General features: G+C 37.0%; 1 protein-coding gene across 43 annotated transcripts in view; it reads left to right on the forward strand.

The window, feature by feature from the left end:
• CLASP2 (cytoplasmic linker associated protein 2) overlaps positions 1–18,152 on the forward strand; it is a 256,293-nt gene that overhangs the window by 59,199 nt on the left and 178,942 nt on the right. For 23 of the 43 annotated variants that reach the window (XM_058290839.1, XM_058290845.1, XM_058290852.1 and 20 more), the window contains exon 1: positions 5,534–6,133. The exons of 18 other annotated variants lie outside the window; for them this stretch is intronic. In XM_058290839.1, the coding sequence (XP_058146822.1) occupies positions 6,118–6,133 (16 nt within the window). In that variant the 5' untranslated portion in view covers positions 5,534–6,117. Of the gene's footprint in view, positions 1–5,058; positions 6,134–18,152 lie in introns of those variants that run through there. 2 more of the 43 variants (XM_058290866.1, XM_058290869.2) reach the window with 2 other exon arrangements.

The following is an 18,152-nucleotide window of genomic DNA, read 5'->3' on the forward strand; positions in this document are numbered from 1 at the left end:
GGGCCAAGTCCGCTTCCCTCAATTTTTTTTTAATGCTGGTGGAATTTTTATTGGGATTGCATTGAATCAGTATATCAATTTGAGTAGAATTGATATCTTTAATGATATTTAATCTTCCAGTTCATGAGCATGGAATGTTCTTCCAGTTATTTAGGACTTTTTTGATTTAACATTGAGTTGCAATTTTCTGAATACAAGTGCTTTACATTGTTGGTTAAGTTTATTCCTGACTATTTGAGTTTTATCTGTCATATTTTATTTTCACTATTCTTTTGACGCTTTTACTTTTATTGATCTAATCTTCATTTCTAGATTCTCTTCCAGGCGTCTCTCTCCTGTCTTTTCTTTTTAGGCTCTAGCACACCCTTTAGTATTTCCTGAAAATCTGGTCTCTTGATTAGAAATTCTCTCAGTTTCTGTTTATCTGTGAATATTCTAATTTCACCCTCATTTTTGAAAGACAGTCATGCTGGATATAAGATTCTTGGCTGGAAGTTTTTCTCTTGTAGTATCTTAAATATATCAGACCACTTTCTTCTTGCCTCCCTGGTTTCTGGTGAGAAATCAGCACTTATCTTATTGGGTATCCCTTACATGTGCTGCATTGCTTTTTTCTTGCTGTTCTCAGAATTCTCTCTTTGTCTTTGGCATTTGACATTTTGATAAGTTTGTGTCCTGGAGGTGGTCTGTTTGGATTTTTTCTGATAGGAGTAAATTGTGTTTCTTGGACATGGATATCTTTGTCTTTCAATGGGGTTGGGAAATTTCCTACCATTATTTATTTAATATTCCTTCTGGGACACCTATGACGTGTGTGTTTGCACATCTTTTGCTGTCATTTAGTTCCCTGAGATGTTGTTCAATTTTTTCCATTCTTTTCTTCATCTGTTATTTTGTATATTCTCTTTCAGTAGCCGTTTCTTCAAGCTCACCAATCCTTTTTCCTGCCTCCTCAAATCCACTGTTATATATTCCTATGTTTTTAAAATTCATTTATTGTACCTTTCATTCCCATAAGATCTGCTGTTTTCCTGTTTATGCTTTCAAATTCTTCTCTGTGCTCATCCAGTGTTGTCTTAATATCCTTAATCTCTTCTTCCATCTCATTGAATTTATTAAGGAGATTTGTTTGAGCATCTATGATTAGTTGTCTCAACTCCTTTATGTCATCTGGAGGCTGATCTTGTTCCCTTAACTGGGCTGTAGCTTCCTGTTTCTTGGTGTGGATTTTAATTTTTTGTTGGTGTCTTGGCATCTGGATTATTATTTATTCTGGGTGCAGTTTTTCTCTTTAGTTTAGGGCTTCCTGCCCTTCCTCCCTTCCTGCTTGTGCAGTAGGAGCCAAGGTGATATTTGGTGCTCTAAGCTGTGGAGCTTAAGCTGCCCTCATTGTGCCAGGGACCAATGAAGCTTCTCCCAACTTTCTTCTTTGCCAGGGCTAGAGACAGAGTTACAGCTGTGTGGAATAATCCAAGTCGTGCAGGCCTAGACTGTAGTTGCCCAGAGACTGATGATGCTTCACTCCCCTTTCTTCCCTAACTGGGGAGGAATGGAGCTGCAGGTATGGGCAGCAATCTGTGCAGTGCAGGTCCAAGATGACTGCACTTGCCCTGGTAGACTTCTGATTTTCAGTCTGTGCCAGCCAAAGTTACCTGCAGATACCTGGATAGACTGGTGCTGAGCTAGCCAGCCTCCTCCCACCCAAAGGTGTGGCTGAAGCTGAGGGTAGGGCTGCGGGCCAGTCTGCGTAAAGAAACTGGTTCCTACTGTCACTGTGATTTTAAGTCCTGGCTTCCCCTCAGGCTGGGGGTGGAGTCAAAATGGCAGCCTCTGGCCTCTTTTTGACTTGGGCAGATTCACACCTTAGCTGTTCTGGCTCTTGGCACCAGAGTATGATCATCACCAGCCTCCACGGCTTGACCAGCAATTTCCTGGAGAGGCTGACGCAGGTCCCCTCAGCTTCCTCCCTGCCAGAGGTGGGGCTAGGGCCTAGGCTGGAGCTGCAGTCTGACCTGGATGGGAAGAAGCTGGTCCCCAACAGCATTGGGATTTTCAGTCTGTCCCGCTTCCCCTTGTGCCAGGCACAGAGTTCAGATGGCGGTTCCTGGCCTCTTTCTGACTTGGACAGGCTCAAACCTTAGCTGTTCTCAGAATTATACTTTAGCCTGCTGAATTTACTTATCAGGTGCTGAAGTTGGTGCCCTACCATCTCTTCCTCCCCTGTTTTGGGGAAGTGGAGCTTTCAATTCCAGCCGCGGAACAGCTCCTGAGGTGGCTTGTGCCTCCAGTGGAGGATGGGCACCTGCCTCTGGGCATGGAGCCTCTACTTTTGAGTTCTCTGCAGATGGGCAGTCTCCTCCTTCCATTCCTTCAAGGATGTTGCAGGATGCTCTTCTGGCCTCCTGGAGCCCCCAAACAGGTGCTTCAGCAGCTCCAGAGAGCCCTGGGTGTATACTAACTGCCCTGTAGCAGGAGCCGACTCTAGGCTTCTTAGTCCGCTGCTGTCTTGCTTGTTGTTCTCTCCAATGTGATCTTTTAAAAAATGTAAATTAAATCATGTCTCAACAATGAGGAAGACAGTTAAAAAACTTCCTGCCCCAAGGAGCCTGCATCTTCTTAGAGAGTTAGATCATAAATAAGTAAACAGTTGGATAAGCAAGCTCATTATAATTGGTGATGAAGAAAATACAAGTATTCCTTTTTCAATAACATTAAATTTTCTAAAAACCTTGCTACTAAGTGAAAGCCCTTTAAATGAAAAAACTTATTTCCATGGACATCAGTGAGAAAAATTATGATGAGTTACATCCCAACATAGCATACTTAAATAATTTTTAAAAAGATTTCATTTATTCCTCCCTGCCCCCCTCATTGTTTGTGCTCGCTGTCTGCTTTGTGTGTCTCTTTGTGGTGTGCCCTCTGTGTCTGCTTATCATCTTTTTTTTTTTTTTAGGAGGCAACGGGAACTGAACCTAGAACCTCCCGTGTTGCAGGAAGGTACCCAATCACTTGAACCAACTGTGTTTTCTGCTTATTTTGTCTCGTGTCATTTTGTTGTGTCATCTTGCCTTGCTGGTCTGTTGTGTCAGCTCACCATTTTGCTTATCTTCTTTAGGAGGCACTGGGAATTGAACCCAGGACCTCCCATGTGGTAGGTGGGCACTTAGCTGTTTGTACCACACACAATTTGCTTCCCTGAATAATTTTTACAGGTGGAAAAATACATCATTTGAACACTGAAAACAAAATCCCCCTGCTACCTGGGATAGCTTCCTTATGTGTTTGCTGTTTTTTTTTTTTTTTTGCTTGTTTGTTTGTATTCATTGTCACTCATTGTTTTTTTTTTCTTTTAGAAGGTACTGGGAACCAAACCCTGGACCTCCCACATGGGAGGTGGGTGCTCAACTGCTTGAGTCACATCCACTCCCCAAAACAAAATTTTATTGGTAATAATTTGAAAACAAATAAGTAATGAGGGTTACTAAGCTCCTTTTTTAAAATTTCTATATGATCTTTTTTCCCCCACAAAATTTTCAGCTCTTTATAGGTTCATTATTATCTTGCAGTTAAACTAAAACTTTAAAATAAAGGTATAGAGAAAAACAGTTAAGGGCAAAATAAAGGCTAAGTACAAAAACTTGTGGAAATAGTTCATGCATACAATATACTAAAGTGTCATTGAAGATACCTCCTTTTTTCCCTCTCACTGATATATGTGTGCAAAGCAAATTGTTTTGGTTTCATTCTAACATGGCACACATTTCAAATTTGCTCCTTAGTATATTCTTTGATCAGAAACTGTTATGACAAGTAAAATTTTTTTAGTGTGTCTTTACCTACAACCATAATAATGAAAAATCATATTTCTTATAATATATTGATTTAGGGTATTTGGGAATGAAAAACTCATTTTACTAAATATAGATGACAAAAACACAAGTGGATTAGTTAGAAAGGTGGTATAACATTTTAAAAACCATTTCAGCTAAAAGGTGTCATCCAAGCAGTCATTAACTGAAAGTAGAGTATTGATATGGTAACTCAGTGATGCCACATTAGAGTGGCCTCTCTGAGAGACGACATGTTTGAATTAAAACCTTATGATAAATAACAGTGAGCCAATCATGGGATAAATGATAGGAAAAACATTTTGGGCAGAAAAATCAGTGACCATAAAAACCAAGAGTAGGAAAGGGCTTGGTATATTTGAAGAAGAGGAGGGAGACCAGGGCTGGCTGGCGCTCACTGAGGCTGGGGGGAGGGAAGGGCTGATGTATGAGATATGGTTGGAGAGGGGAGCAGGAACCGTTATATGAGGGTCTTTTGGGCTGTGAAGGGGAGTTTTGTGGATTCTTGGGAGCAGAAAGCCCAAAAGGGGTTTAGGCAGGAGAGGGATATGGTTAATGGGAGTGACATGGTGTAATTATCTTATTTCCATTTCTTGTTCAGATAAATAGTCTGTTTATATTTTCTCTTTATTCTACCCATTATCCCCTTATGTGAGTCCTGATACATAACTTTTACAGCTCCTGCTTTTGTCTCTCATTTCTTTCCTCATTGCCGTATCTACATTCCTTTGATTTAAGTTTTGAATGGAATTCTTTGACCTGATTTTCAGCACACTCAAAAATGCTAAATAGATTATATCAGAGATTTGGGCATATCATTTAGTTTAGGAATAGTGAGAAGTGCAAGACTTTTTTCTGTCTTGGGGATTTTTCAAGCCTGACTTTCACTCTCATATTACAACGATAGGCAGGCAGAGTCTCTAGATGCAGAGGAATTAGCTCTGCTGTTAGAAAATACTGGATTTAAAATTAATCAGTTAGTGACTGGAGAGTGTCAACATCAACCTTATAGGAAAGAAAGACTGAAAGTTGCAGGCCCTCTGTGATCACATCATGGGGCTTTCTATTTCTAGATAGTCTCCTATGCTAAGCAAGATGTAAACACCAACAGTGTTGGTGGTTGTTACTGCAAAGTCTTTTTCTCACTGTGAAAAAAATATGCGTAATTCTGGTTTGTGTGTGTGTAGTACCTAATACAGTCTTGGCATGTAATCATGGGGAAATATTTTCCAGTGTTTCTGTTTGAAAGAGTTGCTAGGAAAACCTCTTTGGAGGCTGGCAATAAAATGAAGCATGGAAACTAAGCTTTGAAATTACCTTGATATTTCTTTTATAAGAGACATTAAGATAATGTTTGCAGTCTAGCTTATATATGTTTACAACATGGCTTTTGGTGAAAAGAAAAGCAGCTCTTTTCTTACGTATAGATTTGTAAAATGTATCTGTTTGTGACCACCAGTCGCAGACCCTTCTCGGAGCTTGACAATGTGCTGATGGTTGTGCAGCTTGGATGGAGGGTGCTCTGTGCCCCTGCAGCTGCGCACTGGCTAGGCTCTGTCTCTACCAGAAGCAAGCTTTGTTCCGTGTGGCGCTGCTGTCTGCACACAGAGCCACCTTTGATGGGCTGCCTTTGACGTGATTTGTTTACGGCAGCCAGAAATGCTTCCTGCATAAAGAGAGCAGTTAATCATGGAAACTGGGCTATTCCTGTTTGTGTACTTCTAGCAATCTTCTGTTATAAATATTAAAAGGTAATGACAAAGGGATGAAAATCTTTTTAAAAACGTGCAAATTGGTTAATCCGTCAGATCATGTGATTGCTGCTGATTACATGGATATCTTTAGGGAAGCAGAAAATGATTGCTGAACACATGCCTTGTGTTTTGATGATTGCATTAAAAGTCCCCTAGTGGGATGGCATTTATTGGCTCCCAGTGCTTTTCTTACATTAAATTTCAGACAGCCAGTACAAGTAGAAACGTCATAATCCATATCTGGTAGCATATGTGCAGTTAAAGAATAATCTTGATCAGGCCTTGCTAGACTCTGCTAAATAAAGGAGGGTTTTCAGCACAACCCCAGACTTTTATTTTGAAGTGGAGTAGCAGCTGTTGGCTATTGCAGTGCAGAGCTGCAGCGCGGCCTGGGTCACACAGTGCTCCGGGTGTCTGCAGGCTGCAGGCCAAGCCCAGTGGCGCAGGCACTGAGCTGCACTTATTTGCTCTGCCGTTTGAACTCTCGGTTTGAGAGAGCTCCCTGGACCATTTGAATGGCTATGGGAGATGGTGAGTAAGATGTGTTTTTCTTCTTTTGCTTATGTTACTCTTCCTTTTTAAGGTGACGATTATTTGCTTTGTGAGAAATAATATTTTTTCCTAAGGAATGAAGTACACTTGTGTGTGTGTGTGTGTACACTTGTGTGTACATGTACACATATGTGTGTTTACTTATCATTTGGTATCTTTTCCACTGGATATGTCCATTTGGGATCTGGCAAATATAATGTGACAATTTGCCTTGCAGTCCAAGCAAGCTTTTGGTGGTGGATATGAAGGGATATTGGAAGAAAAGATTTGAAGTGAGAACATGGCCTTGGGAGAAATGACAGATTTTGGCAGGAAGGTTTGGTTAGCTAGCTTGACCTCTTTCCTGTTCTATTTGACACCAAGTAGAATTCTGTGGTAATAAAATATTTAAAGACGCACAATGGCTTTCCATGGGCACTATTTTAATTAATATTCTTGTGATTTGTCAGTGTCCTTAATAAACAGTTCTCTAGAAAATATTTAGCCTTTTAAGAATTTTGTAGAGATTATAATTTGATTAAAATTGATTTTGTCATTATTTTGTTGCGATAAGGATAATTTTAAAAATATGTATTTATTCAGTGCTTTATAGTTTTCCAAAGCATTTTAGTATCGTATACCCAGTATACGTTAACCAATCAGGTACAAGTAACTTGTGAAGTATACACAGTTTTTTGATATTTCCATTTCACAGATTGGGAAACTGAGAATTGCTAAGATTGTATGTCTCAGATCCAGACTCAGACAGCAAAGCAGAACCGAATCTAGATCTCAAGTGTGCATTTGTTATTGTCCTTTATGACACTTGATACTTGAGCTTTTAAATTTTTAAAAATTTTTAATTAAACCTTCTGTAAAGATGCTTTGAGGTATACTTTATAATGGCATCAACACCAGAGATGTGTACGAAGGGCGTTTGAGGTTCCTAAAAAAATGTTTTGTGTAAAAAATGTTCACTAGGTTCCAAAGAACGACTAGTGTATATTTGGGAGTTTTAAACAAACAATTTCAGTCTTCCTTATTACCATATAATGACCTCTTCTCTCTAAGGATTTTGTCCCCTTGGGATTATGAGGAATAGGATGCAAACTCCTCCAAATGATGGTATTGGTAAACTGTTATTTAAACTATCATGTACATTTAAATGGAAATGTGATAATAAAAAATTTGGTTTTGCATATTGTTATGATTTCGTCTAAGAATTTACATAACTCGCTTGTATGACCTTAGAGAATTGAATAAGAATATATAATTTTAACTATTAATTTTTAAGGCAAAACCATCAAAATTAACAGATTAAGTTCTCATATACTAAAAGGCATTGCCAAGTTTCATTTCATTTTTTTGTATGTGTTTTGTTTTTTTAAATATTAATTTGCAGACAATTTTAAATGTATTTGGTTTGGACCATATCTAGATTTTCTTTTCTTAAACATTATAGACTATGGACTCAGTAGTTATCAACGTATATTTACTTAGTTTTTTTTTTTTTACAAGTAATACATAGATACATTCTTATTACTTAGAAATTATTGATTTTAAAAAGTCAAAGATGATAGCCTTTTATAAAGTTCAGAGAGTAGTGTTTCAGCCCATTTTCTCTAAAATGAAAATGTTTTAACTGGATTTTAGTGGTGATTAAAATAATTCGTATAGTACCAGTTTAAATTAGCATTTATAGTTCTGTACGACTTAATATATACTCAATATTATTCCTTCTTACATACAGTACACATAATACATTCTAGAATCATATGAACATATATAAGTGGATTATACTGTCCCTAACCTGTGTTGTTTTTTATTCTTTTGTGTTAATTATGAAAGTGGTACCCATATATCTTCTTCTTTTCAAAATTCAAACAATAAAGATAAAGAAAAAATATCTGTTAAAAAATTCTAAGCCCCAAACCAATGTATAAAAAGAGGTGAACACTTTTACTAGTATGGAGTATGTCTTTTAATACCTTTTACTGTGCCTTTATATACATATTAAGTATAAAGATAAATGAATTTTGGACTATGTTTACATAAATGGTCCCATTCTGAACATATTTTTGTCATTTACCAAATATGGCAAAAACTCAGTATGGCATGGAGATTTTTTTAATGCCATTATAAGTAAATCTGGCCCATTTGTTTGACCTGTTTATAATATCCCATAGTATGGATATACCACAACCATTTCTTCTTTTGGTAGAGCTTTAGATTGTTTATCATATGTAATTTTTCTAATAGTTCTGAATTAAGTTTCTTTGTATAAACCATATGTGTGAATCTGCACACACACATACATTTTTTAAAAACAGTCTAGAAGTAGAATCTCTGGATAAAAGTTTGTATTTATTTTAAATTGTGTTAGATATAGTTAAATTGCACCTAACCTTCCCACCCACAGTGCCTGCTATCCTGCATTTCAGTTCCGGTCATTATTAATCATTTAAATTTTACCTATCACAGGTTTGAAAAATATAATCTTTTAGAAACCATCGCTGCTTTCTGATGAGGTTGTTCATCTTCATAATTTTGGTTATTTCTATTTCCTTTTCTGTGGATTGCCTTTTGGCATCATTAGCTAACCTTTTGGCTTGACTTTTGTTGTTTATCTATAATTGCTCTTTATATATTCTGGTGATTAGTTTATCTGTTAAATATACTCCTAAGCCTCAACTGCACGGCCATATGAAAGATTTCGTTAGCAGTTTTATTTCTAGGTAAACTTAGATTTGTGAAGTACTGTAATAGTTATAATTGAAGAATTGTTGGGAGTAGCCTTAGGATGCTTTTCTGTTGTCTTCATCCTTACCAAGAGTTATCAAAACAAACTATCAGAAGATTGTGTTGTAAGAGTTCTGGGCAGTCAAATCAGATAGAATTAAATGTTAATTATAGGGGAAACTCTGTGTGTGTGTGTTGTGTATGTGTATTATGTGGAAGTTCCCTATACTTTCGGTGTAATTTTTTTGTAATGCTAAAACTTCTCTAAAAATAAAATTTATTTTTAAAAAAATGTAAAACAAAACAAAAACAAAACCTGTAGGATTACTATGTGGTGCTGAGTCCTGCAGTCTGCCTCAGAAGATCGTAAGAGGAATTTGGCCTTTTGCTGTTATGCTGCAGAGTGGCTAGAAATAAATACGGTTTTGTTATTGAAAACAAAAACAAAAAGCGGTTTCCAAACTTTAAACATTTCAGTTCAGTCTCCTGTTTCAGCAAGAATCTTAAAAAAATATACATACACAAGTAGTGGTAGAGCTATGGCTATCTAGAGTATACTTGGGCTTCTGGGACCACTCCAAATGGAAATGTAACTATTGGTTTAGGGTATAGGGAACAATAGCAAGAAATTAATGCTGAATCAGTTGATCTCTCCCAATCTCTTGAATTATTCTGTGTAATATACTAGGATTGTGTAATTTAAAATCAGGGAAGGAAAGCAACACTTTTGTAAATATATAGTAAAAGGCTAAACGTTTCTTTTTTTTTTTTTTTTAAGGAGGTAATGGGGATTGAACCCAGAACCTTGTACCTGGGAAGTAGGTGCTCAGCTACTTGAGCTACATTTGCTCCCCCAAATTTTTCTTAAAGAAGTAATGATAGGAAAAAGAAGAGTAATAAGGAGAAAAAGTATATTGTAAGGAACAAAAAATTGAGCATTCAATAGTAATATAGGCAGTACGCAGTGGACACTAAAATTGAAAATAGCTAGTGGCCAAAATAAAGTATCCCTGTAGTACCCCCCTACTATAGCCCTTGAAGAGTTGAAGCCTTGAAGCAGTGCCATTTGCCCACCTAGGTGCAAGGTGTTTGGCCCCATTAACAACATACCCTCAAACCTGATGCTACTAATGAAAATCCACATTTTCAAGAAAAGGTATACAGCTTTTTTTGTATGCATGGAATGGCAAGGTCAATATTGTTAACAGCTATTATGATTTGCTGTAGCTGGCAAAATGGAAATACCTGGAGTAAGTAGATTTTTAAAAGTTCTAAATAAGCCTTATTATAAACTTCATTTATTATTTAGTTTCATATTATGGTTACCATGAAATACGTTGTCATTCAAATATTTTAATACCAAATAATGGTTTGAATTGTGATTGTCACTTTACTTCATTGAATTCATCTTAAATTTTTAAAGGATTCCTTTAAAGAAAAGTGTAAACATGTTTAAATGTGTTTTTAAGTAGTCACTTGATACCTAGAAATTTTAAGTTGCTTCATCAAATTTCTTAGCCTCTTGTAAACTTTGTATAGAATGGACTTGTTTTTAATAAACAAAATAGTTTAATGAACTAATTGGCATTTTGCTGCTGAGAACACAGCATCTTCTGTAACTGCTGAAATTTGATTGATTTATTTTCCATTTCACTGAAAATTTTCATTTTAGTTTAAATGGAAACCATTTTAAATTTGTACTATTTATTCCTTTAGTTCGGAAGACCTGTAATTTTCATTAACTGGTAAATTTCCTTTTTTAAAAAATGTTTCTCCTTATGTAACTTTTATTAGTCAGATGTTGAATCTCGTGGGTTGATCCCCTGTCCTTTATGTTTTATCTTCTCTCTCAAGTTTTACATTTTTTTCTTTTACTTTGTGTTCTACAGGGAACTTTCCTTGCCTTTTGTCATCCAGTCCTTCTGTTTAATTTTAATTTTGGCGAACAAAAGTTTAAATGTTTCCAGGAAGGTTTTTCCCCTGCCCTTTTCTGATAGCTCCGTTTTCCAGGCTCCAGCGTGTGTGTTTATGTATGCGTTGGTTAGCAAGTGCACAGGAGTGCACATGTACATCTGGGTGTGAAATGTTTTGCCTCTCAGTTGTGGGTGGAGAAGAGCTTAAAAAAGAAGCCATTCCATAGATTTTGAGTCACTCCTTGCTACTCAGCCCTATTTATGTGAGTTCACAAATTTCACTTCTGTGTCTTTCTTCAAGAAAGATTAATTTCTCTCTGCTGTTCTAGTCCCCCATGAGAATTCTAAGTTGTAGCATTCCTGTGATACTGTCCTGCTGTGGCCTTCCATTCTTTTTATTTGCATCTTATAAGAATTTGCTATGACCCCTTAGGTACTCATACTTTCTGCCCCTGCCTCATTTTCTTTGCTCTTATGATATTGTGTATCATTTTATTTAGATTCCATTGTGAGATTTGAAGCAAGGGAGGAAAGTGATTTAAATTTTTATAATTTTTTTTAAGGGAGATACTAGGGATTGAACCCAGGACCTCGTACATGAGAGGCAGGCACTCAACCACTGAGCGACACCCACTCCCTTTTAAAAAATATTTTTAAGGAAAATTTTCAAACATATCCCAAGGGAATACAGTATCTCCTGTCATCCAGCTTCAATAATTGTCAGACATGGCCAATCTTTATACATCCATATTCCTACCCATCCTCCCCTGACCTACCAGCTTTGTGTGCATGCATGTATGCTCACAAATGCATGTACCCATACACATGTATAAGATAAAATAAGGCTTCTTTATAAAAAACCGTTGCAGTACTATTATCACATCTAAAAAAATTAATCCCTTATTATCAGATATTCAGTGTTCATATTTCTTCAGTTGTTTCATAAATATCTTTTTGTAGTTTGCATCAGGATCCAAACAAGGATCACCATTGCAATTAGTTGATATGTCTTTTGAAGGCTCCGTTTTAGTTTGCTAGGGACAGCTAAGGCAATATACAAGAAATGTGTTGGCTTTTATGTTGGTAATTTTTTAGGTTAAATGCTTACATTAATAGTTATGTGGCTGTGAAAGTGTCCAGATCAAGGCATCATCAGGAGATGTTGTCTCACAAAGTTGCAGCTGTGGGCGATGAAGCACATGGCAGGGCAGAATGCCCATATGCTCATCTCCCTCCTTTCTTCCTACCTCCTCTCATCAGCTTTGAGCTGTTCCATGGGCCTAGGCTCCCTGGGAGGCCTCTTCCCATTCCTCTGTGCTCCAGCCTCCGGTCTCTAGCCTCTAGGCTCTAGCATCCTGTAACTTTCCTTCTGTCTCTGAGGCTTTTTTCTGCATGTTTCCGCTTTCAGCCCTCCATTTATAAAGGACTCCAGCAAGAAGACCAAGATCCACCCTGGGTCATGCCTCCCTGAAGCAATCCAGTCAAAGACCCCCAACTGAATCCAGTATTAAAATAGTCCCACACTCACAGGAATGGATTAGCTTCAAGAGCATGATCTTTTCTGGCATCCACCAAAAGCTTCAAACTGTCACAAGCTCTATTCATCTATGCCACTTCTCTTTTTCCTCCCTTCTCCATTTATTTGTTGAAGACATAGTCAATCTGTCAGGTAGCATTTTTCCCACATACTAGATTTTCTTGATTGCATTGCCGTGCGATTTGTATTTTTGTTTTTTAATGTTTCTTTATCTCCTGCATTTCCTGAAAATTGAAAATTGTTGTGGCACCTTGACAAGAATCAACTTCGATTTTTTAAATTTTAGTACAATTTTGTAGGTGGTATTGTATATTTCTATCAGAACACATATAATGTCTGATTTTCTTTCTTTGTGATATTAATATTGATCAGTGGGTATATAGGTGTAATCAGCCTAATACATCTTTAATGAAAAGCCATTCATTGCATATAAGCATATTGGCAGCCTTTGGTCCAAATTACCTTTTTTGTAGTTGTTATATTAGAGAAGTTGTGAGTTTATAAAACAATCTTGCATAAAATAAAGGATTTGCATATACTACCCCCACCACCACCGTCTTTCATATTGGTGTGGAACATTTGTTACTACTGATGATAGCACTTTAAAAAATAATAATTGTACTATTCTTTCTTTTTCTTCCCCTCCCCCACCCTGCTGTTTTTGCTGTCTGTGTCCAGTCGCTGTGTGATCTTCTGTATCTCTTTCTCTTTTTGTCTTCTCTTGTCTTTCTCCTCTAGGATTCACTGGGATTTGATCTTGGAGACCTCTGATGTGGAGAGAGGTTCTCTGTCAATTGCCCATCTCAGTTTCTGGTCTCTGCTGCGCTTCACTTTGACTTTCCCTGTCGTCTCTCTTTTGTTGCATCATTGGCTTGATGCATGGGCACTGGCTTACCACGTGGGCACTCGACTCACTATGTGGGCACTCGGCTTGCCGCATGGGCACTCACATGGGCGCTCAGTTTGCAGGCATTCAGCTCACCACACGGGCACTGGCTCACTGCTCAGGCACACTTTCTCTTCTTTTTTTTTTTTCCACCAGGAGGCCCCAGGGATCGAACCCAGGTCCTTCCGTATGGTAGGCGGAGGCCTTATAACTTTAACCACATCCGCTTCCTTACTATTCTTTCAAAAGTGGTTACCTTTGTTAAAATTGATGAAAGATTATTAAAATAGTTCTGTTGTCCCTTATTTATCTTTGATGTATTATTATCATCTTGTGTTAGTATAGTACATTTGCTATAATTCATGAGAGAACGTTCTTATAATTGTACTGTTGTCCATTATCTGCTCACTGTGTTGTACAGTCCTGTTTTATCTTTTAGTTTTATTCTAGTAATATATACATCCTAAAGTTTACTCCTTTAGCCATATTCATCTGTATAGTTAAATGCTATTTTTTTTGTAAGATTTTTTAAAAATTTATTTCTCTCCTCCCCCCAGTTGTCTGCTTTCTGTGTCCATTCGCTATGTGTTCTTCTGTGACCGCTTCTATCGTAATCAGTGGCACCAGGAATCTGTCTCTTTTTGTTGTGTTAGCTCTTCATGTGTGTGGCACCATTCTTGGGCAGGCTGCACTTTCTTTCACGCTGGGCGGCTCTCCTTACGGGGTGTACTCCTTGTGCATGGGGCTCTCCTACACGGGGGACACCCCTGCATGGCAGGGCACTCCTTGCGCGCGTCAGCACTGCACATGGGCCAGCTCCACACGGGTCAAGGAGGCCTCGGGTTTGAACCGTGGACCTCCCATGTGGTAGGCGGACACCCTATCCATTGGGCCAAGTCCGCTTCCCCCAGTTCAATGCTATTGATTACAGTCACAGTAAGATTCTACCATCAGGACCATCCATTTCCAAACCTTTACCGTCAGCTTAAATAGAAGTAACATACGGTCTAAGCATCAACTCCCCATTCTCTAATCCCCGTCTAACTCCTAGTAACCTATATTCTACATTCTAACTCTATGGCTAACTAAAATCTGTTCCTAACAATGAAGTCGTACAATAATTGTCCTTTTTATGACTGGCTTATTTCACTCAGCGCAATGTCCTCAACTTTTTAATCTTGTCACATGCAACAGGACTTCATTCCTTTTTTAGCTGAATAATATCCCATTGTATGTATATAACATATTTTGTTTATCCATTCGTCAGTTGATGGACACTTGGGTTGTTTTTTGCAATAGTGAGTAATGCTGCTGTGAATATTGGTGTGCAAATGTCTTTTCAGGCCCGTGCTTTCAGTTCTTCTGGGTATATGCCTTGTAGCAGGATTGCTAGACCATGTAGTAATTCTATACTTAGCTTCCTGAGGAACTGCCAAACTGTCTTCCACAGCTGCTGCACCATTTACATACCCACCAGCAATGAATGAGTGTTCCTTTTTCTCCACATCCTCTCCAACATTAGTTTTTTGTTTTGTTTTTGTTTTTGTTTTAATGGTGCCCATTCTAAAGGGTGTGAAATGGTTTGTTATTGTAGTTTTGATTTGCATTTACCTAATAGCTAGCAATGTTGAGCATCTTTTTATGTGTTTTTGAGCCATTTGTATTTCTGCTTTGGAGAAATATCTGTTGAAGTCTTTTGTCCATCTTTTAAATTGCCTTTTAATGGTTGAGTTGTAGGATTTATTTATACATTCTAGATATTAAACCCTTATCAGATATGTGGTTTCCAAATATTTATTCCCATCAAGTAGGCTGTCTTTTTACTTTCTTGACAAATCCCTTTGATGCACAAAACTTTTTAATTTTGAGTAGGTCCCATTTGTATTTTCTTTCATTGTTTGTACTCTGGGTAAAAAGTCTAAGAAACCATTGCCTACCACAGGATCTTGAAGATGCTTCTCTACATTTTCTTTTAGGATTTTTATAGTCCTGGTTCTTATATTTAGGTCTTTGGTCCATTTTGAGTTAATTTTTGTATGTGGTGTGAGATAAGGATCCTCTTGCATTTTTTGCATATGGATATTGTTTTCTCAGCACCATTTGTTGAGAGGCTATTCTTTCTCAGTTAAGTGGACCTGGCAGCCATGTCAAAAATCAATTGCCATGGATGTGAGACTCTATTTCTGAACTCTCAATATAATTCCATTGGTAATATAGCTATCCTTATGCCAGTACAATACCTTTTTTTTTTTTGGTTATTGTTATTTAACATTTATTAGTGCTTTATAATTGTAAAATGCTTTAATTCTTTTTATTTGAGAAGTTATGAGTTAACAAAACAATTATGCATATACAGGATTCCCATTTATCACCCCACCACCGACACTTTACATTGTCATGAAGCATTTGTTACAAATGGTGGAAGAACATCGTCATAATTTTATTGCTGTCTATAGTTCATAGCTTCTATTTGGTGTGTTTTTCCCACAAACCATCCAACACTATGTATTAGTATTGTTTATTTGTTATAGTCGATAAGAGAATGTTCTCAAATTGGTACTGTCAACCACAGTCCATCATTTGCCTCAGGATTCACTGTGTTGTATGGTCACCTACCTTATCCAGTTCATCCAAAGTATGCACTGAGTGGTTCTCAATTTCATCAGAGTTGTGCTGTCATCAGCTCAGTCCATTTCAGAATGTTCTCATTAATCCAAAAGGAAAAATCCCATATCCCCCCATTATTGACCCTTAGCACTGATAATAGTATCTTTTTTGCCATTGCTGTAAAAATATTGCAATATTACTGTTAATTATAGTCTGTATGTTATATTAGTTGTATTTTCCCATGTATCCCCATACATGGGAAATAGAGGAACATTCTTGGGATTTGTACTGTTAACCACAGTCATCATCTACCAACAAGATCACTGTGTTATATAGTCCCTAGATGATCTAGCTTTTCTTTCAATTGGCATTATCTTCCCTAGACCACCCATTTCGTCCACAATCATGTTTATAAATGAGCAGTGTTGATTATACACACTAGAATATGTTACCATCAACTCTAACCATTTCCCCACATTTCCATTCCCCTTTATTAAATATTCTACATACATTCAGCATCAACTTCTCCTTCCCAATCTTCATTCTATCTTCTAGTAACCTATACTCTAGATTTTACCTCTGTGAGTTACTTCATTGTATTTAATTCATATTAGTGAGACCATACAATATTTGTCCTTTTGTGTCTGGCTTATTTCACTTAAAGTAATGTTCTCAAGGTTAGTTTATGTTGTCACACGCATCTCAAGCTAATTTCTTCTTACAGTTGAATAGTATTCCATTTTATATATATATATCACATTTTGTTTACCCATTCATCAGTTGCTGGACACCTGGGTTGTTTCTATCCTTTAGCAATTGTGAATAGTCCTACTGTGTTCTGTTTGCATCCTTACTTTCAGTACTTCTGAATATATTCCTAGTAGTTGCATTGCTGTATCATATAACAGTTCTATATTCAGCCTCTTGAGGTACTGCAAAACTGTCTTCCCCAGAGGCTGCACCATTCCACATTCCCACCATCAGTGTAGGATATCTCATTGCAGTTTTGGTCTGCATTTCATTTCCCTAATTGCTAACAATGTTGATCATCTTTCTCATTTTTGTATTTGGCCATTTGTATTTCTTCTTTGAAAATTTTTCTCTTTGTGTCTTTTGCCCATATTTTAATTTGGTTGCACGTCTTCTTATTGTTCAATTGTAGGACCTCTTTATATAATGTGGAGATCAGGCCCTCAGTGGATATGTGGTTTCTGAAAATTTTCTCCCAATGTACTCATTGGGAGAGGCTGCCTTTTCACCTTCTTAACAAAAGTCGTTTGAAGTGCAAAAGTGTTTAATTTTGAGGAGGCCCATTTATCTATTTTTTCTTTCATTGCTCATGCTTTGGGTATGGAGTTTAAGAAACCACCACCTACCACAAGATCTTGAAGATGTTTTCCTACATTTTCTTCTAGGAGTTTTATGATTCTAGCTTTTATATATAGGTCCTTGATCCATTTTGAGTTAATTTTTGTATAAAGTATGAGATAAGGATTCTCTTTCTTTCTTTTGGATATGGATATCTAGTTTTCCCTGCATCATTTGTTGAATAGACTGTTCCAATCGAGTTGGGTGGGTTTGACAATCTTGTAAAATATCACTTTACCAAATATGTGAGGGCTTATTTCTGAGTTCTTGATTTGATTCTGTTGGTCAATATGTCTATCTTTATGCCAGTACCATGCTGTTTTTACCACATGGTAGCTAAGTAATGTGCTTTTAAGTCATGAAGTATGAGTCCTTCAATGTTGTTCTTCATTGTCAGGATGTTTTTGGCTAATCAGGTCCTTTTATCCTTTCAAATAAATTTGATTATTGACTTTTCCGTTTCTGCAAAGAAGGCTTTTAGAATTTTGATTTTAATTGTGTTGAATCTGTAAATCTGGGATTGGCTGAATTGACATCTTAACCAAATTTAGTCTTCTAATCCATGAACAGAGAATGTCATCCATTTATTTAGGTCTTTGATTTCTTTTAGCAGTGTTTTTTTTAGTATTCTGAGTATTCTGTACACAAGTCCTTTATATCCTTGGTTAGATTTATTCATAGATATTTGCTCCTTTTAGTTGGTATTGTAAAGGGAATTTTTTTTCTTGATTTCCTCTTTAGATTGCTCATTATAAAGAGACACTCCTGATTTTTGTGTGTTGATCTTGTGTCCCATCAGTTTCTTAAAGTTGTTTATTAGTTCTAGAGGCTTTGTTGTAGATTTTTTGCACCTTTATAAAGGATCACATATCATCTGCAAATAGTGAAAATTTTATTTCTTCCTTTCCAATTTTTTTAAATTTATTTTTTCTTTTTCTTTATATTATTTTGTTTCTTCCTTTCCAATTT

Source organism: Dasypus novemcinctus, chromosome 31, assembly GCF_030445035.2.
Source record: "Dasypus novemcinctus isolate mDasNov1 chromosome 31, mDasNov1.1.hap2, whole genome shotgun sequence".
Classification (NCBI taxonomy): domain Eukaryota; kingdom Metazoa; phylum Chordata; class Mammalia; order Cingulata; family Dasypodidae; genus Dasypus; species Dasypus novemcinctus.